Consider the following 22,985-nt stretch of genomic DNA (forward strand, 5'->3'; position numbering starts at 1 on the left):
TTATAAATTTCAGCTTTGATATCTCTCAAAGTATTTTCAAAAAAACGTTCAAGGGTTGACCCTGAGGTGGTAGGGAAAGCGGCTACAATGAGGAACTGTTAAAAAGAGCCAAACAAAGAGCACAAAAACAAGAGAGACAATCGTTACTAGTTCCAAATAAGAAATCAAGAGCTGGAAACAGCAGAACCACTTTTACGTTTGAATTCTCCCCAATGGCAGAACAGATTAGAAAAACCATATTTTCAAATTGGTCAATGATCACTAGGGACTCTGATTTAGACACCATCTCCAAAACACCCCCAAGGGTGGCATTCAGAAGGGTACCCACCTTAAGTAACTGGCTAACTAGTAGCGAATTCACAAGTCCGAGAACTAAAGACTGGTTAAGTATGTCTCTCCCAGTAGGAAACTTCAAATGTGGACATTGTAATTTGTGTGATAGTATTAACCCGAACAAATGTATTCGCATTGGCAAAGAAAGGTTTAGAGTGAAGGAATTCTTTACATGTCAGACAAATTTTGTAGTATACGTGATGTTATGTCCTTGTGAATTCTTCTATATTGGGCAAACCACCCGCCCTATGAAAGTTAGGGTAGGTGAACACATTGCCTCAATTAAATCAGGCAAAGGTTGTACCCGCTTTATAACACACATGAGAGAAATCCATGGTGGAGACGGATCAGTGATCCGCTTTGCTGGTATAGACAAACAAAATGTCCCACGAAGGGGAGGAGATAGGGAAAAACTATTATTAAGAAAGGAAACAAAAATCATTTTGAAAACTGAAGCAATGGGCCCTTTAGGCCTTAACGATAGGATCGAATTATCCTGTATGCTCGACCCATGAAAATACTAACCCTTGGCCCATTGGACTCTTTGTCTTCCCTCCTTTCCTCCCCTCCTCCTTCTCTCTCTCTCTCTCCCCCCTTACCCTCTATTTCCTAGGTATTATTATTATGTTCCAATACCATTTGCAGTTAATTACTGGAATGGCCTTAGTATGGAACATTAAAGATTTCCCCCCTGTAGGACCTGGGTAGACGTAGCGGATGACCTCCAGGCATGGTGGGAGTTAACAGCGTTCACCTTAGCAAACCGGTTTTCACATTAATACAATTTCTTTAAACCGTTAGTTGCAATTTTTTTGGTAATGAATTTTTGATAAATTCTTATGTTTTGGTGGGCGCTGCTCTTCTATACCATGTCTGACATCAGGCCGTTTTCCCATCTCCACGATCTGGGTCCTTTGTAATTTATGTACCATCCCTTGTAGCCATATGCCCCCTGCTATGTCCACATAATATTTGTTAAATCGCTCAGCTTTCCTTAGCTATTGGTTTTAATATGCACTGTCACTTTAAGACACTCTTGCACTGTCTTGGAACCGCACCAATGGCATAGCGCTGCAATGGCTGTCCGAACGCATCCATCAGTGGATAAAAATTTTTTGTTCCGCCCTATTAGTGTTTTAAAATGTATATTGGGACGGTTTTCCCACTGACGTTAGCGGCCCAGGGCAATTTCGCCTATAATTTGGCGTCCATAGGGCCGCTTAGGTGCGTTCCTTTGACGACAGGGCGGTTCACTTCCGCCTTTTTGCAGTGCTGTGTCTTGTTTGCGCTCCATGCACAACTAGCCTTTGACTCCAGGAAGTGACGCCTACGGAAGAGGCGGGGATTTCTCCCCGCTATAGATCGGGTCTTTCACTTCCGCACTTCACAGTGGTACGCGTGACCAAGCGTCAGACAGACGCGAAACGGCCGTCGCTCCACCGCTACAGCCTCCACCCACCTCCCACCCGCACACCCCTGCTACCAACGGTCACGTAAGATTTGCCTGGCTTTGTTTACCCCATCCGGGGATGTCAGTGTATGATGAAATGAACAACCTGCTTGCAATTAAGAATGTACTGTCTATCTTTGGGCTTCCAAGGAAAGCCAACTATTTTAAGGGAAGTGTTTAGACAACCAATTGGAAATTCTGGATTACCCAAAATCGGAATCAATGGTGAAGGCCATGGAGAGAAGTTCGACAGTGCTCGTACTTCAGAAAGCACATGTAGAGTGGTGAGTACCAGGTTCGAGGAAGACCAATGGGGTCTCGAACTTTGGGACGCCCAGGGCAGATTCAGTAAGTGCTAGCGGTTTTAAAGAGGAACTCCCGTGAACATTTTTACTGTTGGCAGGTGATGTAGCTGCTGCATGTTTTTTTCAGTTAGAAACAGCTGTAAACAGCTATTTCCCACAATGCAGCAAGGTTCACAGACAGGAAACTGCCAAGAGTGCGTATTCAGAATTTCTTTGTGGGAGGGCTTTAACCACAATATCAGTCATACAGCGCCCCCTGATGGTCTGTTTGTGAAAAGGAATAGATTTCTCATGTAAAAGGGGTTTCAGCTACTGATTGGGATAAAGTTAAATTCTTGGTCGGAGTTTCTCTTTAAGTGTGAATGGGCCCTATCAGTAACTGCAGCTCTGGCGATTTGACTCTGCCAGGAGAAAAGCACAGTATAAATGTCCTGTGTTCTTGTCTACACACGATTCAATTTCCCGTCCGATTGAAGATGATTATTTCTGACGTGTCTGATCTGTTTCTGATCGATAAAGGGATCGATTTTGCAAAGTTATCATTGGAAAATGTATCCTTTTACTAATCAAGAGCAGTACGGACATGTACACACGATACAACTTCCCATCAGATTACCCATCGATTGGACAGGAAATTAAATTGTGTGTATCCAGCATAAGCCCCTCTGTAGAACAGTTAGGGTAGCCATATATCTCTTGATGGCCCATAAGATAAATGTTAGTAGATCTCCTGACCGTGGCGAAATGTAACCCTTTCCGCTCGTATGTCCCGCATAGCGGGACATTACGAATTTACGCTTGCACTCGTATGTCCCGCTATGCGAGACATTTCTGGAGCGGTGGGTTGTGGCGCATCAGGACCCCCAGGCTGGCCCGATCTCTGTCCCCACGTTGGCGGGAATGTAAAACTACATGCCCACACACTTGTTACCTCCGTCCCCGAACCCGCGATCCCCGCCGGCAGGAAGTGGCATTTATACTTAAATGTCACTTCTGTTTCCGTGTGTGTGTGTGTGTTGTTTTTTTTTTTTTCTTTTTTAAATAAAAAATAGTTGCTGATTCGTCTTGGCAGATTCCTTTCTGCAGATTGCATGCAGATTGCCTGCAAAGTTGCACAAAGAATCAATGGAATCCTATGGAATGTATGAGTGGGGGGTGAGTGTAAATAGTAGCCAGTATTTTATTGCTAATATGCCCAATCGAAATACTCAAGATTGCATTGTGTGTAGGGGCAGTAAGACACCGGGTGGCAGGCATAAAACAACCTATCATTGTGAAACTTGCTCACGCAGGCCCGGATTACACCCAGGAAACTGTTTAACAATTTACCATACCTTCGCTTTCTCCTTTGCTACCAGCCAATAGAAGATGCCAAACTGTCCAAATAAGGTATCAAATTAAACGTTATAATGTGTTCTATAAAATAGGATATACCATGTTACAGTGTTACGTTCCATGTTAAAATGGGAGAGAGAGTAAGAGGGAGAGCGCATTTCTTTAAAAAAAAAAATTAACTCAGAGCAGAAACGACTTCCTTTAGGAAAGAACTCCGAGTGGAAAGGATTAAAGTAGCTCACAAGTCGAAAAAGTGTGGGCACCCCTGCTCTAATACTTTTATCCATAGCCCCTGAACAAGCATGCAGCAGATCAGGTGTTTCTGACATTAGTCAGATCTGACAAGATTAGCTGCATGCTTGTTTCTGATGTTGTTCAGACACTACTGCAGCCAAATAGATCAACAGGGCTGCCAGGCAACTGGTATTGTTTAAAAGGAAACAGATCTGGCAGCTGCCATAGTTTTTACACCTTGGTTTCCTTTTAAGTCCTCCAATGATCTTCAATTTGGAAAATCTCTGTGTGCAAGAGACTTGCATGTTCTCCCTGTGCTACCATTAGGTGACTAGGTACTCCAATTTCCTTCTAGAGTCAATATCTATAATGCCACAATTGCCTGACAGGTCTGCTGATCTTTCTGGTCAGTAGGGTCTAAGCCACACACCTGAAACAAGCATGCAGCTAACTAATCTTGTCAGATTTCTCATAGACATCTGATCTGCATGGATTAAAGGGGAACTGAAGTAAGAGGTATACGGAGGCTGCCATATTTATTTCCTTTTAATTAATACCAGTTGCCTGGCAGCCCTGCTGGTCTATTTCTCTGCAGTAGTATCTGAATAACACCAGAAACAAGCATGCAGCTAGTCTTGTCAGATCTGACTTTAAAGTCTGAAACACCTGATCTGCTGCATGCTTGTTCAGGGGCTATGGCTAATAGTATTAGAGGCAGAGGATCAGCAGGGCTGCCAGGTAACTGGTATTGATTAAAAGGAAATAAATATGGCAGCCTCCGTATACCTCTTACTTCAGTTCCCCTTTAAAGTATTTAGGTGGCCATACATCAGGTGACTTGGTGGCCGATCGACTATCCGATTTGATAATTCGAATCGGATGAAAATCGGTGCCGCCAAGTGTATGCCCGACCGACAGTGTGAACCACTTTGGGACGAGATTGGTTGCATAAGTCGATCGTGCATGCTGCAAGATGTTGGGCTGACTTGCTCGAGCGAGATGTCCCCAACCCCCAGCGATCGACACCCCCCCCCCCCCCCCCACCCCCGGTGCCTAGTACATTACCTGTCCGTGGCCTCAGCTTACCCTGCAGGCTCCAGGTGCACTCTGTTCTGCATACACGCGCACCCATGAATTTAGCATGAAATTGATTGGGAATCGGCCTGCGGTGTCTGGGCAGCCGACAGATCTCTCTCTTATCAGATTCAATTAGAGAGAGATTTGTCTCTTGGCCGAATCTGCCCATCATCGCTAGATGTATGGCTAGCTTTAGAGGCATAGGGTCAGCAGGACAGCCATGCAATGTGCATTGTTTATAAGGAAATCAATATGGCAGCCTCCACATCCCTCTCACCTCAGGTGCCCTTTAAGTGATCCCACAAACCTGGCATAAATGACTTCGAATTGGTGAAGGTTACTGAAAGGTAAATTGGTAATTGAGGGCTTGCATTGCACTCCAGAGCTGCAAGGCAGCAGCATTGACCCCCTTATCTGCCATGTTCCCATACATATAGCCTGCAGAGATTGGCTAAAGCCTGCTTCTCCTCCACTGCACTGGGAGACATCTCAAGCTCACTCCAACCTGAATCATCACAAATTCTTTTTGTTTTAAGAAAGCAAACTTTTTTGTTTTTCTTAGCATTTTAGTAAGGGGGCTTTTAGGATCATTGTAGCCTCTCACACACTCCAATGAGTTCTGGTTCACTATGACCTTACTGGTTAGTCTGTACTTATTGCTGAGTACTTGCTGCTTGTGGTGATGCATGCAAGGTTTTTCAGTACATGCGATTGAAATGCACTGCAGGAGCTGTTTTTTGTGCGATCTCAGGCTTGGCATGAATAAATGGGGTGTGCATTATATCGCACACCAACGCTGGCCACAGCACAGATGTTCTATGACGTACATCGCTCAGCTTTCTGCTGTGAACCAGGCCTAATAAAGGAATGAACAGTTTGCTTGTGTTCCATGTCCAGGGACTGGTTTATCAAGATCAGTGCAGTGAATTAGTACTTTATTTAATAACTCTGTACAGGCAAGGAAGTTATCATGTGCCAAGGTTCACTTCTGAACTAGGAGAGCAACTTGGGGTCAAAAGTCCTCCCTCGACATCACGGTGCTGCTGTCTTCTTGGTAACCACGGAGCAAACAAGCATACAGGGCAGACCATAAATGCTAGAGAGAGATTATTGCGTGTGCTGATTAGTCTGTGGAGACAATTAATCACTTGAAGTTTACAGTTTTATTGGCTAGTTGTCTAGGCCTGACATCGCCGAAAGATCCGGCTTGCTGAATCTTTTAGCAAAACTGATGCCCGACCAACCACGAGCACATTGCTCCCCTCCTCACCCCACCTGCTGAAGCTGCTCTGTTTTGCGCCATGTGTCGTCCCTCCTACCCACCTCCATAACAGCAGCTGCATCACCAGGCTGCAGGCTAGCGATGCATCTGTGTGCAGTACTCCACCTCAAACTGTCATAATAGGTGCAGGCAAAAGAAAACAGTGCGGGTCTACCTAGCTTTAAAGAGGAACTCCAGTGAACATTTTACTGTTGGCAGGTGATGTAGCTGCTGCATGGTTTTTGGCAGTTGTAAACAGCTGTAAACAGCTATTTTCCACAATGCAGCAAGGTTCACAGACAGGAAACTGCCAAAAGTTAGAACTTTTCTTGTGGGAGGGGTTTCACCACAATTTCAGTCATACAGCGCCCCCTGATGGTCTTTGTGAAAAGGAATAGATTTCTCATGTAAAAGGTGGTATCAGCTACTGATTGGGATAAAGTTAAATTTTTGGTCGGAGTTTCTCTTTAAGGTGGCCCAATATTTTGGATCAATAAAAAAAATATTTAAAGTGGATCCGAGATACACTTTTACTCATTGCATAATTGTGCTCCTTTCATATAGTTTATATGGCATTCCTCAAGCCAAATACATTTTTTTTTTTGTTTTTATACTCTAATTCCCTATAAACTAAACAAGCCTCACCCACAGCTTTTCCAGAGTGCCTTGGCACTCTTAGACCCATGTAGCAAGGTCTTATGGGAGCTCAGTCTGGCTAGGAGGAGGAGGAGGAGGAGTTACTAGCCAGAGATTTCAGAGGCAGAGGGGAGGAGGAGAGGGGAGTGAAGTTTTCACAGGCTGAGGGCTGGAGAAGCCCACCCACGTGCTGCACATGCGTGTTAGGCAGCAGGAGGACGCAGGGACTGGGATTATTATATAGTATGGAAGTTGAGGAAAAATTATATGGCAATCACGCCGGTATTTAAGTTAATGTTTCCTTTAAGACACTTTCTTCCACAAAGCAACAAAATGGAGTACCGGTTTAGTTGACAGCCGCCACGGAGACTTACGGTAACTTTTAGTAAACTGCTAAAGGACCACTCCAGCAAAAAAAGTAAGCTGTGAAAATCTGACAGAACTGACTAGTTCTGGCAGATCTCCTCATGGCAGATTCTAAGTTGTTTTTTCAATTTTAAAGGGGCACCACAGTGAACTGTAAATTTTTAAATATGTGCAAATATATACACATAAGAAGTACAGTGATGTGAAAAACTATTTGCCCCCTTCCTGATTTCTTATTCTTTTGCATATTTGTCACACTTAAATGTTTCTGCTCATCAAAAACCGTAAACTATTAGTCAAAGATAACATAATTGAACACAAAGTGCAGTTTTAAATGATGGTTTTTATTTAGTGAGAAAAAAAACTCAAAACCTACATGGCCCGGTGTGAAAAAGAAATTGCCCCCTGAACCCAATAACTGGTTGGGCCACCCTTAGCAGCAATAACTGCAATCAAGCGTTTGGGATAATTTGCAACAAGTCTTTTAGGGCTCGTTTCCACTATCGCGAATCTGCATGCGTCCAACGCATGCAGATCCGCACATGTAATACAAGTGGATGGGCCTGTTTCCACTGTAGCGTTGTTGAGGTGCGTTTTTTTCAGCGTGAAAAAAAACGCACAAAAGAGCCAACGATTTCGCCTGCGTCGGGAATCCGTGCGAATCGCCGCTAATGTATTTAATAGTAAAAACGCATGCGTTTGTTACATGCGTTTTTACCCGCGATTTCGCACCTTTTTCAATTTTATTTAGCCCTGGCAGTGTCATGGTTAATTTCGCATGGCACCCTGCCATGCGAAATCGCGGGTAAAAACGCATGTGGAAACGCATCCGCATGCGTTTTTACAAGCGTCGGAATGCGGCCGAAATCGCGTCGCTACAGTGGAAACAAGCCCTGACAACGCTCTGCAGGAATTTTGGCCCACTCATCTTTGTAGAATTGTTGTAATTGAGCTTTATGGCCTAGTGCACACCAAAAACCGCTAGCAGATCCGCAAAATGCTAGCAGATTTTGAAATGCTTTTTCTTCTTTTTCTGTAGCGTTTCAGCTAGCATTTTGCAGTTTTGAGAAGCGTTTTTGGTGTAGTAGATTTCATGTATTGTTACAGTAAAGCTGTTACTGAACAGCTACTGTAACAAAAACCGCCTGGCAAACCGCTCTGAAGTGCCGGTTTTCAGAGCGGTTTGTGTTTTTCCTATACTTAACATTGAGGCAGAAACGCATCCGCAATCCAAAATCTGCAGCAGCCCGGGAGTATGCGTTTCTGCAAAACGCCTCCCGTTTTGGTGTGCACCAGCCCATTGAAATACATTACCCAAGCGGATCCGCACCCGCAAGCGGGTCGCAAACTGCACCCGAAATGCTCTGGTGTGCACTAGGGCACAATACTGCCTATTTGAGGGTTTTCTAGCATGAAACGCCTTTTTAAGGTCATGCCACAACATCTCAATAGGATTCAGGTCAGGACTTTGACTAGGCCACTCCAAAGTCTTCATTTTGTTTTTCTTCAGCCATTCAGAGGTGGACTTGCTGGTGTGTTTTGGGTCATTGTCCTGCTGCAGCACCCAAGATCGCTTCAGCTTGAGTTGACGAACAGATGGCCGAACATTCTCCTTCAGGATTTTTTGGTAGACAGTAGAATTCATGGTTCCATCTATCACAGCAAGCCTTCCAGGTCCTGAAGCAGCAAAACAACCCCAGACCATCACACTACCACCACCATATTTTACTGTTGGTATGATGTTCTTTTGCTGAAATGCTGTGTTGCTTCTACGCCAGATGTAACGGGACACGCACCTTCCAAAAAGTTCAACTTTTGTCTCGTCGGTCCACAAGGTACAGTATTTTCCCAAAAATCTTGGCAAACATTGAGATGTTTTTTAGCAAAATTGAGACGAGCCTTAATGTTTTTTGCTTAAAAGTGGTTTGCGCCTTGGATATCTGCCATGCAGGCCGTTTTTGCCCAGTCTCTTTCTTATGGTGGAGTCGTGAACACTGACCTTAATTGAGGCAAGTGAGGCCTGCAGTTCTTTAGATGTTGTCCTGGGGTCTTTTGTGGCCTCTCGGATGAGTTTTCTCTGCGCTCTTGGGGTAATTTTGGTTGGCCGGCCACTCCTGGTAAGGTTCATCACTGTTCCATGTTTTTGCCATTTGTGGATAAGGGCTCTCACTGTGGTTTGCTGGAGTCCCAAAGCTTTAGAAATGGCTTTATAACCTTTACCAGACTGATAGATCTCAATTGCAGTAGTTTTGTTCTCATTTGTTCCTGAATTTCTTTGGATCTTGGCATGATGTCTAGCTTTTGAGGTGCTTTTGGTCTACTTCTCTGTGTCAGATAGCTCCTATTTACCGTATTTTTCGGACTATAAGACGCACTTTTTCTCCCCCAAAAGTGTGTGTGGGGGGGGGAGTAGGTGCGTCTTATAGTCCGAATGTGCAACTATGCGACCCCCCCCCCCCCCCCCTCCACAAGGAAGTGCAAGTGACCAGTGTGTCCTCACTCACACAGTCCGTGTCCGAGTCCTGCATCTTCCGCATTCCATTTTCCCTGCATCCAGCACGCTACATCGAGCGGATCGGGATCCATTTCCAGCTTTCATCCCCGCGTCTGGCACAGTGCATGCTCAGCTGGAGAAAATGCTTTGGGACAGACTTCGGTGCATACACTCTAATGCACGGGCTTTCTGACTACAGCCCCGTCTTTGGAAGCTGCTCTAAGTACCTTCCGGTCCGGTCCGCCCCCCTCTACAGCGTGCTCTGCCGTTCACTTTTTCCTTTCTGACCTATCTACCAATCAGGCGGGGGGCGCTGCCCCAGACCCGCCAATCAAGAGCGCCCCCTTCCTCCTCTCCTTTCCTGATTGGACGCGATGGTCTCCCCGTCGGGACCAAGACTTCGTCATTTGGCCAATCACTGATTGGCCTTGCCAGATTGGTAGTTGGCTCGGAAAGGAAACAGTGAACGGCAGAGCTCGCTGTAGAGGTGGGCGGACCGGATGGAAGAGCAGCTTCCATGACGGGGCTGTAGTCAGAAAGCCCGTGCATTAAAGTGTATGCACCGAAGTCTGCCCCATCAGCGCGGGGATGAATAAAAGCATTTCCTCCAGCTGAGCATGCAGTGTGCCAGACGCCGTGGAGGTGGGCGGACTGGATGGAAGAGAAGCTGTGAAACGATATCTGCCACCAGCGCGGGGATGAAAGGATGCCTGCTTCCTCCAGCTGAACTTACGGTAAACTTGCGAAGCTGGATATTCGCAGTGCTGCTGGCAGTAGCATTGATCATGGGGTCGGCAAACAGAGGATACGGGATGGACAGGTGACACTGGGGGATAGACATTAGACACAAGATGGACAGGTGACTCGGGGGGTGTGGACAGGTGACGCTGGGGGATAGACAGAGGACACAGGATGGACAGGTGACTCAGAGGGTGTGGACAGGTGACACTGGGGAATGGACAGAGGACACAGGATGGACAGGTGACTCGGGGGGGGGGGGGGGGGTGTGGACAGGTGACACTGGGGAATGGACAGAGGACACAGGATGGAGAAGTGACACAAGGGGACAGCAGAGGACACAGGATGGACCGAGGACACAGTGGGTATGGACAGGTGACACAAGGTTACAGACAGGTGACATGGGGACAGACGGAGTAGGAACAAAGGACACAAGGGACATAATAATTGGGTGGGAAAAGTCTATAAAACGCCCCTGCACTATAGATGCACCAGGTTTATCTTTTTTTTTTTTTTTTTCCCCTGAATTTTGACCTCTAAACCTAGGTGCGTCTTATAGTCCGGTGCGTCTTATAGTCCGGTGCGTCTTATAGTCCGAAAAATACGGTAAGTGATTTCTTGATTGAAACAGGTGTAGCAGTAATCAGGCCTGGGGGTGACTACAGAAATTGAACTCAGGTGTGATAAACCACAGTTAAGTTATTTTTTTAAAAAGGGGGGCAATCACTTTCTCACACAGGGCCATGTAGATTTGGAGTTTTTTTTTCTCACTAAATAATAAAAACCATCATTTAAAACTGCATTTTGTGTTCAATTATGTTATCTTTGACTAATAGTTAACGTTTTTTTGATGAGCAGAAACATTTAAGTGTGACAAACATGCAAAAGAATAAGAAATCAGGAAGGGGCACATAGTTTTTCACATCACTGTACTTCTTTTCCAGAGTAAAATGAGCCATAAATTACTTTTCTCCTTTGTTGCTGTCACAGCAGGTAGTAGAAATCTGACAGAAGTGACAGGTTTTGGACTAGTCCATCTCTTCATAGGGGATTCTCAGGGATTTATTTATTTTCAAAAGCACTTAGTGAATGGCAGTTGCTCTGTCCAATTGCCAAAAAACTGTGTAGTGAACAGGGAAGCTGGTCAGTATCATTGTTTAAATCCTTTTTAGGGAATATCTTTATAAAGAATAAAAGGCTTGCTGAGCATCCCCTATGAAGAGAAAAACTTGTCACTTCTGTCAGATTTCTACTGCTTACTGTAAGTGACAGCAACACAGGAGAAAAGTAATTTATGACTCATTTTACTCTGGAAAAGATGTACTTCTTATTTGTATATGTTTGCACATATTTAAAATTTTACCGTTTTTCACTGTAGTGCCCCTTTTAAAAGCACTTCCTGAATGGTAGTTGCTAATTCTAACTGCCAAAATAGCATGCAAGTGAGTAGGAAGGCTGGCTGGTATCTCACTATTTTGGCAGTTAAACTTAGCAACTGCCATTCAGGGAATGCTTTTGAAAACAAAGGAAACCTTGAGTCTCCCATGAGGAGATGGACTAGTCCAAAACTTGTTGTTTCTGTCAATTTTTAACTGCTTACTTTTTTCATGTAGTGGTCCTTTAAAGGAGTCATCAGGGCAAAGATCGTAAAATGAGTGGTACTTACCCGGGGCTTCCTCCAGCCCCAAGCTCCCAGGACCTCCCTCGCCGCAGCTCTGCTCTCAGCCGTTCGCTGGAGCTCCGACCCGGTCCCCGGTGATGACGTCAGAGCGACCTGGAGGTCGCTCTATACTGCGCCTGCGCGATCGGCGCTGTCAATCACCGCCACGTGGGCCGGAGCGGACTGCGCAGGGAGGTGAGGGAGGTCCTGGGAGCTTGGGGCCGGAGGAAGCCCCCGGTAAGTACCACTCATTTTACGATCGTTGCCCTGATGACTCCTTTAAAATTGAGTTGTAGGAAGAATGTTCCCTGAGTTACTACTGTAGTACAAAATGTGTTCTCATATGAAAACAAATTATGAACACAGGTGGAGTATTAATGCAGACCGGTGCCTGATGCGCGTTTCACGGTACATCAACCGCTTCACCAGAGGCAAACATTTTATGTCGGCAATATCTTGCTGTGTAAGGAAAACCAGTGTGGTCAAACATAAGTTCTGGACTGCTAAGTCAAACCACCTGTAAAACTGATCACTTACCCGATCCACCACAAACGGTGCAGTGTGGAGGAGCTGTGGTTTGTAGACTGCAGTAATTCATCTTTAAGCTGTATTAGGATTGTGAATGAATTAGTTTCTTTGCATTGTTGCATTTTCTCATCGAGTAAGTGAATTCCGTACTTTTTTTTTAAGACGGATGTCAAAACAAAGTTTGTGTTGGTGAGCGCTTCCCTGACTTCCTGTCATGTGACAGTTGGCACAGGGACAGGAAATTAGGTGAATTCCAGCTTTACAGTTGTTGACAGGCACTAGATTTGGTGTAACAAAGACAACAGTGGGATTTCCCTCCCTTTCAGAGAGGTTGTCAAGTGCAGGGATTTTACCTCAACAGGGATCCAGACAACAATAAGATCATGATGGGTTTCTATTCTTTACTGTCCAATCAAATCCAATAAAAACAAAAGGTAGCAAAAATGTTTTGGCTTAACTGAATGAGGGAATACAGTGAGCAGCACTGTCACCTCGCAGCACTGAGGTCCCCAGGATCATACCTGGGCCAGGATGCTATCTGGATTGGGTTTGTATGGTCTACCCATGTATGCTTTTGGTTTCTTTCCACACCCCATAAACCATTTAATTGGCATTAATGTTTAACTGTCGGGCATAAAATCAATTCTTTATTTTTATCTGGTAAACAAGTAATAAGGATGCTAACCAGGCAATCCAAAAGTTAAAATCACTATTACTATTCGTATTGATAAAGGATCATTCCCCAGTTTACCTGACTCTTATTTGGTACACAAAAAGGAAGTTGCAGGGCATGCTGGTTTTTTTTTTTTTTTTTTCTGCTTCTCTACTTCCCCTCAGACTTAACTAATGCTGCCTGATTGGCTGAAGCCTCTTTTCCTCTTTACCGCCTGTTTTCCCCTCGCACACCTCTGTTCCTCTCTGATTGGCCAATATTACTCACGCTGAGACAATGCACTTTCTATAGTGAAGGGCGGGCAAATCAGGCAGAGGAGAGTAAGGGAGGAAATGACATCAGGATTGGCTGGAAAATAGCCACAGTTAAAATAGGAAATGCTAAGGATTTTTTTTTTTTTTTTTTTTTTTTTTTTTTACTGTAGAAAAATTACTAAAATCAAAACGTGGACAGTGCAATACATATGTTATGTAAGTAGAGCAAGTATTTATCTACATATATATGTGTTGTTTTTTTTTCTGAGATAGTATGGCTGACAGCTTCTCTTTAAAGGGGAGCTTCAGCCTAAACAAAAATACTCTCATTAAGTTACATTAGGTATGTTTAAAGCGGACCTGTAGATATAAAATAAACACATTGTTTCACTTACCTGGGGCTTCCCCAAGCCCCCAGCAGCTGTCCTGTCCCGCGCCGAATCTCCATAAGTCTCCGTTCCCCCGCCGCTGCTCGGTCCTGTACCTCGACTTGTAAGTCGAGGCCAGTGCAGCCCTGCCAAGCATATCTTTCCATTGTGTTCCCCTCTGCAATAGCGGGGAACGCGAAGAAAGGATACGCGTGGCCAGAGCTGCGCAGGCGCAGTGGCCCAGCGGCGAGACCGAAAGTAGCTGGCCGCGGGAGAACGGAGGCTCGCTGAGGAGCGGTGCGGGACAGGACGGCTGCTGGGGGCTTAGGGATGCCCCAGGTAAGTGGAACAATGGCCTCAATTCACTAAACTTATCTCCTGTCTTTAATAACTCTTCTAGAGTTGTTACCATGGTGATAAGGCATGTAGTATTCAGGAAACATTTTACCTCAGGCAAGCCTAAAGTTAACTCTTCTGTCTTTAAATTAACTCTCCAATCCTTAAAATAACTCCAGAGTTAAAGACAGGCTGTTAATTAGCTGCATGTGAAAATAACTACAGAGGAGGTAAATTAACTACAGAGGAGGTAAATTAACTACAGGAGAGGTAACTTAAGGAATGAAGAGGTAAGATAACTCTCTCACATGTGGAGGTAAGTTTTCTCTTGCCTTATTATCTCTAGCATGATCTTAGTGAATTGAGGCCAATGTGTTTATTTTATATCTACAGTTCCGCTTTAATAAAAATAGATAGGTAATATAATCTCTTACCCATCCTGTTTTAAAAGAACAGGCAAATGTTTGTGATTTCATGTGAGCAGCCATCTTTGTCATGGGGGCAACCATCTTTTTGGTTGAAAGGAGTTGACAGGGAGCATGAGACACAGTTCCAACTGTCCTGTGTCCTGATCACCCCTCCCAGCTTTGTGCGCTAGGCTTCAAATGTCAAATTCAGAATTAAAAAACAAAAAATAAAACCCTGCACCAAAACAGCAGAACGAGAACAACATCATCAGAAATCCCATCATGCTTTGCACAGCATCGGGGTACAAATGCCCAGGCAGTTTTCTTCTGCGCAGCTAAAAATGAGGCTTGGGTAAGTAAAACAAAGTTCTGATGCTGTGAAACTGTTAAAAAAAACACCAAGCCTTTTCAGTGCTGCTGAGTAAATTTTTAGTCTGGAGGTTCACTTTAAAGAGACTCCGTAACAAAAATTGCATCCTGTTTTTTATCATCCTACAAGTTCCAAAAGCTATTCTAATGTGTTCTGGCTTACTGCCGCACTTTCTGCTATCACCATCTCTCTAATAAATCAACTTATCTATCTCTTGTCAGACTTGTCAGCCTGTGTCTGAAAGGCTGTCAAGTTCTTAAGTGTTGTGGTTCTGTGATGCATCTCCCCCCTCCAGGCCCCTCTCTGCACACTGCCTGTGTATTATTTAGATTAGGGCAACTTCTCTCTTCTCTCTTAGCTTTTACAAGCTGGATAAATCCTCCTCTGAGCTGGCTGGGCTTTCACATACTGAGGAATTACATACAGGCAGAGCTGTCTGCACTCTGCAGGAAGAAACAGCCTGACACTTCAGTGGAAGATAGCTGCAGGGGGAAAGAAACACACAAATGATCTCTTGAGATTCAAAAGGAAGGGTGTATACAGCCTGCTTGTGTATGAATGTATTTTCTATGTGTGGACATACTGTACATCAACCTACTTCCTGTTTTGGTGGCCATTTTGTTTGTTTATAAACAAACTTCTTAAAACTGTTTTTAACCACTTTTAATGCGGCGAGGAGCGGCGAAATTGTGACAGAGGGTAATAGGAGATGTCCCCTAACGCACTGGTATGTTTACTTTTGTGCGATTTTAACAATACAGATTCTCTTTAAGCTACCTACACAGATGAGATTAAACTGCTTCAGGGCAGCCGAGTAATTAGGCTGCCATGGTTGAGAATATAGCATGTTTTAAAGGACAACTTAATGAAAGGGATATAGAGACTGCTAAATTTAGTTCCTGCTAAACAATACCAGTTGCCTGTCTGTCCTGCTGATCCTCTGTCTCTAATACTTTTAGCCATAAGCAGCATATAATGTGTATCTTACATTATTGTCAGATCTAACCAGACTAGCTGCATGCTTGTTTCTGGTATGATTCAGACACTACTGCAGCCAAATAGGCCAGCAGGCCTGCCAGGCAACTGGTATTGTTTAAAAGGAAATAAATATGGCAGCCTCCATATCACTCTCATTACAGTTGTCCTTTAAATGGAATGTAAAATGAAAATTAACTCATGAGATAATGAATTATTTGTGTAGTACAGCTAAGAAATGGAATGTTATGCTGGGCACACACGGCTCGATTTTGCCGCTCGATTCCGCAGGTGATTCTCTTATCTTCCGCTCTTTTTTTCTTATGTTTTCCCATTGTCCTCCATGCAGAATCGAGCACAGAAACGATCGGGCCGGAGATCGGACATGTCGGAAATTATCTATCGAGCCATCTATATTGCTCAGAATCGAGCCGTGTATTCACAGCATTAGTAGCACAGAAACTTCTGTCTTTTATTGTTTCCAGTATAGGAGGAGTTAAGAAACGTCATTTGTTATCTATGCAAAAGAGCTTCTCTGAGTTCTCCGACCAGTTTAGTCATCTACAGTGCTGTTTTCTGAGGCACTTATACTTCAAAGAAACAGTGGCAGGCAGCTTCAGATAAGGTTTTACTGCAAGGAAGTTGAAAAGGTCATTACTACAACAAATAACATTTTGTAAAGCGCTTTTCTCCCCTAGGACTCAATGCGCACACCTTGCTTAGGTCTGCTCTGTTTCATCGTTTAAAATGCAGTGTGGTTTGTAAACTGCAAATATGATGCAATGCTATAAAAAAGCTAAATACTGAAATTAAAAATCTGAGATTCATCTCTTTGCTTCTAATGTTCTATTAATCTCCGTACTACACAAACCATTCATTATATCATACTTTTTTTTTTTTTTCACTTCAGTGTCACTTTAAGCCCCCGCCTGTCCCCTCCCTCTCATAAAATGTACATAGTAGGGCTGCACGGTTTTTCGGTTTAAAACCGAAACCGCGGTTCGTGGCAAGACGATCTGCTGATCGTCAGCACCATCGGTTTTTTCGGTCTGCTGTTTAATACTTTGCTTCTGGCCCCGCTGTGCGCGGATTGGCTAGAAGCAGTGAATATGTATGAGAGTTAATGAGCGGGGGGGCGGATCCACTCCAGCGAGCGGCCGGGCACATACAGCATTACCAATCACTGGCTAGCATGGAATGACGGCAGCGGTAGGCGGAGCTGTATGCTCTGTACAGCTCCGCCTACCACTGCCGTCATTCCATCGCTAGCCAGTGATAGGTAATGCTGTATGATGTGCATGGCCGCTCGCTCTAGTGGATCCGCCCCCCGCTCATTAACGCTTATACATATTCACTGCTTCTGGCCCCGCTGTGCGCGGATTGGCCAGAAGCAGTGAATATGTATGAGTGTTAATGAGCGGGGGGCGGATCCACTAGAGCGAGCGGCCAGGCACATCATACAGCATTACCTATCACTGGCTAGCGATGGAATGACGGCAGTGGTAGGCGGAGCTGTACAGAGCATACAGCTCCGCCTACCGCTGCCGTCATTTAATCGCTAGCCAGTGATTGGTAATGCTGCATGTGCCCGGCCGCTTGCTGGAGTGGATCCGCCCCCCCTTCCCCGCTCATTAACTCTCATACATATTCACTGCTTCTGGCCAATCCGCGCACAGCGGGGCCAGAAGCAAAGTATTACGGACGGGACCGGGCAGTGCGGACCAACCTCTCCCCCCCCCCCCCCCCTCCTCCCCCCCAGCATTTGAAAAAAAAAAAATCGGGGAAAAATCGAAATTGCAATTTCTGAGAGAAAAATCGCAATTTCGATTTTTCCCTAAAATCGTGCAGCCCTAGTACATAGGTTACACATGAAGTGACTGGCATATGGAAGCTGCCATATTTGTTTTCTTTTGAACAATACCAGTTGCTTGGCATCCTGCTGATGACTTCATCATGAAACATCTGAGCTGCATGCTTGTTCAGGGTCTATGGCTTAAAGAGGCCCTGTAACAAAATTTTCAGCCTTATTTCTTCTATCCTATAAGTTCCTTTGCCTGTTCTAATGTGCTCTGGATTACTGCAGCCCTTTCTAGTTGCACTGTCTCTGTAATATGACTAATCTTCTTTCCTTTGTCAGGCTTTGTCGACACAGAGAGGAATGCTGCCTCTGCTGTGATAGGGAGAAGTTATGCACCCCCCCCCCTCCCCCCTGCAGGCTCTGTGTGTGCTTTGTTTATCCCTCACAGACAGGTCTCTGCTCTCTGTTTCAGTCATGCTGAGAAACTGAGAATCTCTGACAGGAGTTCAGATAATTCACTGGTAAAACACACTCACACTCCACTTCACTTCCTGGTTAGCAGCCATGTTTTTTGTTTGTAAACACCGCCTAAAACTGGCGATTAAAAGCCAGGATTGCGGCCGAAGCGGCAAAGAGGGACCAAGGAGATCATGGTGACTCGATTGGTATGTTTTCTTTTTATTGTACAAATCGGACAGTACAGATTCTCTTTAACCACTTCAGGATTCGGCGTACGCTTAACTACGCCCCTGAATCCTGAAGTGGATTGCATGGAAACCGTTCCATGTCAGTTCACGGAGCGTGTCTCCGTGAACACCCTGCGAGCCGCCGATCGCGGCTCGCAGGGTAAATGTAAACACACGGGGAAGATCTTCCCCGGTGTTTACATGTATACGGCGCTGCTGCGCAGCAGCGCCGTGACGGAGATCGGCGATCCCCGGCCTCTGATTGGCCGGGGATCGCCGGCATCTGATAGGCAGAAGCCTATCCTATCACGGAATTCCGTCCTGCGCCGCTCACAGGGGGAGGGAGAGGGAGGGAATGGGAAGGAGGCCAGGAAGCGCTGCAGAGGGGGACTTTGAAAAGAGCCCCCCCCACAAGCGCAAGCAGCCGGCGGCGATCAGACCCCCCCAGCAGGACATCCCCCTAGTGGGGAAAAAAGGGGGGGGGAAGTCTGATCGCCCTGCCTGCTATCTGATCGGTGCTGCGGGCTGGAAAGCCCACGCAGCACCGATCAGCAAAACCACCCGGAACCCGGAAGTGGTTAAAGTACTAGAGGCAGATGATCAGCAGGACAACCAGGCAATTTGTATTGTGGCCCGTTTCTACTAGCGCAAATCTGCATGTGTTTTCTGCATGCAGATTCGCATAACCAATACAAGTCAATGGGCTTGTTTTCACTAGCCCAAAAATATGCACAGCAGAGCCATCAGAATACGCACACCGCAAGCATAGTGTGCGATTCGCATGCAATCAATAGGAAAATCACATGCATTTTCGCCATGCGATTTTATAATTTTTTTTTTTTCTTTAGTGCAGATTCGCGCATGTAAAAGCACACCGGGATTGACATGGTTAAAATCTCATGCTTGCAAAATTACACAATACACGTGCAATTTCACGTTAAAATTTGCATACAAATGCGTACAAATTCGCATCCGCATGCTTATTCGTTTACGTGCTTTCCACAACGGAATCGCACCACACCGCACTAGTGGAAACTTAAGGTAACGGCGGGTCCGCCAGACACGCGCGCATACTGTCAGCTAAAGACCGCCCAGCAGGAGGGTCCGGCGGACCCGTCGTTTCCTTTTGTAGTGCGTGTGTACGCACCTAAAGCCTTAAAAGGAAATAAATAAGTCCGCCTCCATATTCCTCTTGCTTCAGGTGGGCTTTATGCTTGGCTAGGGCAGCTGAGAAAGACCACCTCAAGCGATAATCTATCAACCAGGATCTGTAGTGATGCCCAATCAAGCACATTGTTCCCCCTCCTACCCCGCCCATGAAAGCCACACCATTGTAAGTCACATGTCATCCCTCTGCCCCTCTTCACAGCAACACATGCGTTGTTAGGGTAGTAGCTACAAGGTCTGCACATGCATGCATTGGTTTTCTCCCACATCCCAAGAACATACTGTTAAGTTAATTGGAACCTGAGATGAACCTGAAAATTATACATACCTGGGGCTTCCTCCAGCCCCCTGAAGGCTCATCGGTCCCTTGCCGTCGTCCTACAGCCTCTGGATCTTCCGCTATGGGTCCTAGTACTTCAGGCAGTCAGTTCATAGTGTGCATGCCTGGCTGGGCAGGCTCCTCCTCGCCAGGAGCATTCTGCACCTGCACAGTGCTACTGCACATGTGCAGGGCAGGGGCGACTCGCCGAATTACCGTGACCCGTAGTGGAAGATCTGTGAGCTGGGGGAGGACGAGGAGGGACAGATTAGCCTGTAGGGGGCTGGAGAAAGCCCCCAGGTATGCATTATTTTTTTCTTTATTTCTGGTACACTTTTTTTTTTTAAAGGGATTCAGAGATGAAAAAGTATAATAAATTTATACACACCTTGGGCTTCCTCCAGCCCCATCAGCATGGATCGCTCCCACGCCGCCGTTCTCCGCTGTCTTTATCCACGGTACCGAGTCTTGTCTCTTCCGCCAGACGCGACCAGTTGTATGCATGTGCAGGGACTCCCTCTGTCTCGCCGGCTCCTGTGCAGTACGGAGGGAGCGCACTGCGCTTGCGTCGACTGGCCCCGACTGGGCGAAGTGACAAGATCTGATAGAGGCGGCGGAGGACGGCGGCGTGGGAGCGATCCATGCTGATGGTGCTGGAGGAAGCCCAAGGTGTGTATAAATCTATTATACTTTTCGTTTCTGAGTCTCTTTAGGATACGTATGCAGACTAGATTGAAATTGACTTGGGTAGCTGAGAAAGACCACCTCAGGTGAGAATCTAGCATATCTGATCTGTAGCAGTACCTGAGTAACACCCAAGCTCATTGCTCTCCTCACTCAACCCGCCCACTGAAGCCACTGCACGACATCTCTTTGCGACGCCTTCGTGTGTACGAAGCTGTAGGCCATGATAAGGACATAAGAATAACTATAATAGGCAGGCACGAGACTGTGAGCTCCTCTGAGGGACAATTAGTGACACGACTACGGACTCTGTGCAGCCCTGTAGAGGATGTTAGTTCTGTATAAACACACGATAATAACAACTTTCACTTTGTTGTTCAGTGCTTGCCGCTCGGTAAATTTCTGTGTGTGGGTGTGAGGATGGTTGTCAGTCACTTGTACGATTAAATCACAGAAAAAGGCGGCAGTGGATGTAAAAAAGGGAATTGTGGTCACCACAGTCTTGCGGCTTTACCACAGAGATATGTTTGTGCGATGGAGAGAATGCCAGCGTGATTAAGGGTATTTCGCCTGGGCATTGCTTGTGGTTTTCCAGGCCTGGGTCAGTCATGTGGGGAGTTGTGTGCAATAATCTATAAAGGGCAGTGAGAAATTGGCTGCCAGCAGCGTCGTGTGGTGACGGTGGTTGATATTGGCCGCTAGCAGTTGCTCCGTATCATTTCATTTTGCTCTGTAGTCTGTTTATCAACGTGTATGAAGGCAGCTAATCTGATCCCTCCATTCCTGAGCCGTGTGGGAGAATGAAAGCAGAAATGTGGTTGCTATGGATTGCCCAGGGGTTCCGCACTGATTGCATGTTGCTTGTACACCAGAGATAAGCAGATCATGTGACCCTTAAAATTATTATGCATTCGTTTACCTAGTTTCCACATTTAGGGCCCATTTCCACTGAATGCGAAATCGCAATGCAAATTTTTTGCATTAAAGCGGAACAGTAGTGAGAGGTATCTGGAGGCTGCCATATTTATTTCCTTTTAAGGCTACCGGTTGCCTGGCAGCCCTGCTGATCTATTTGACGTAAGTAGTGTTTGAATCACCTCAGAAACAAGCATGCAGCTGCTCTGGTCCGATCTGACAAAAAATGACACACACCTGATCTGCTGCATGCTTGTTCAGGGCCTATGGCTGAAAGTATTAGAGGCAGAGGATCAGCAGGATAGCCAGGTAACTGGTATTGCGTACAGTGGTTTGCAAAAGTATTTGCCCCCCTTGAATTTTTCACATTTTGTCATATTACTGCAATAAACAGGAATACATTTTTATTGGAATTCCACGTGAAAGACCAATACAAAGTGGTGTACACGTGAGAAGTAGAACAAAAATCATACATGATTCCAAACATTTTTTTTTTTACAAATAAATAACTGCAAAGTGAGGTGTGCATAATTATTCAGCCCCCTGAGCCAGTACTTTGTAGAACCACCTTTTGCTGCAATTGCAGCTGCCAGTCTTTTAGGGTATGTCTCTACCAGCTTTGCACATCTAGAGACTGAAATCCTTGCCCATTCTTCTTTGCAAAATAGCTCCAGCTCACTCAGATTAGATGGACAGTGTTTGTGAACAGCAGTTTTTAGATCTTGCCACAGATTCTCGATTGGATTTAGATCTGGATTTTGACTGGGCCATTCTAACACATGGATATGTTTTGTTTTAAACCATTCCTTTGTTGCCCTGGCTTTATGTTTAGGGTCGGTGTCCTGCTAGAAGGTGTACCTCCGCCCCAGTCTCAAGTCTTTTGCAGTCTCCAAGAGGTTTTCTTCCAAGATTGCCCTGTATTTGGCTCCATCCATCTTCCCATCAACTCTGACCAGCTTCCCTGTCCATGCTGAAGAGAAGCACCCCCAGAGCATGATGCTGCCACCACCATATTTGACAGTGGGGATGGTGTGTTCAGAGTGATGTGCAGTGTTAGTTTTCTGCCACACATAGCGTTTTGCATTTTGGCCAGAAAGTTCCATTTTAGTTTCATCTGACCAGAGCACCTTCTTCCACATGTTTGCTGTGTCCCCCACATGGATTGTGGCAAACTGCAAACAGGACTTCTTATGCTTTTCTGTTAACAATGGCTTTCTTCTTGCCACTCTTCCATAAAGGCCAACTTTGTACAGTGCATGACTAATAGTTGTCCTATGGACAGATTCCCCCACCTGAGCTGTAGATCTCTGCAGCTCGTCCAGAATCACCATGGGCCTCTTGACTGCATTTCTGATCAGCGCTCTCCTTGTTCGGCCTGTGAGTTTAGGTGGACGGACTTGTCTCGGTAGGTTTACAGTTGTGCCATACTCCTTCCATTTCTGAATGATCGCTTGAACAGTGCTCCGTGGGATGTTCAAGGCTTTGGATATCTTTTTGTAGCCTAAGCCTGCTTTAAATTTCTCAATAACTTTATCCCTGACCTGTCTTGTGTGTTCTTTGGACTTCACGGTGTTGTTGCTCCCAATATTCTCTTAGACAACCTCTGAGGCCGTCAC

The 22,985-nt window shown here is 45.5% G+C and overlaps 1 protein-coding gene across 1 annotated transcript in view; it reads left to right on the forward strand.

Moving 5' to 3' along the window:
* Window positions 1-1,665: 1,665 nt before the first annotated feature.
* ROCK2 (Rho associated coiled-coil containing protein kinase 2) overlaps window positions 1,666-22,985 on the forward strand; it is a 258,440-nt gene continuing 237,120 nt past the window's right edge. The window contains exon 1 of the mRNA XM_068233265.1: window positions 1,666-2,067. Within this exon, the coding sequence (XP_068089366.1) occupies window positions 1,906-2,067 (162 nt within the window). The 5' untranslated portion in view covers window positions 1,666-1,905. The remainder of the gene's footprint in view (window positions 2,068-22,985) is intronic.

The sequence above is a fragment of the Hyperolius riggenbachi genome, chromosome 4 (assembly GCF_040937935.1).
Source record: "Hyperolius riggenbachi isolate aHypRig1 chromosome 4, aHypRig1.pri, whole genome shotgun sequence".
Classification (NCBI taxonomy): Eukaryota; Metazoa; Chordata; class Amphibia; order Anura; family Hyperoliidae; genus Hyperolius; species Hyperolius riggenbachi.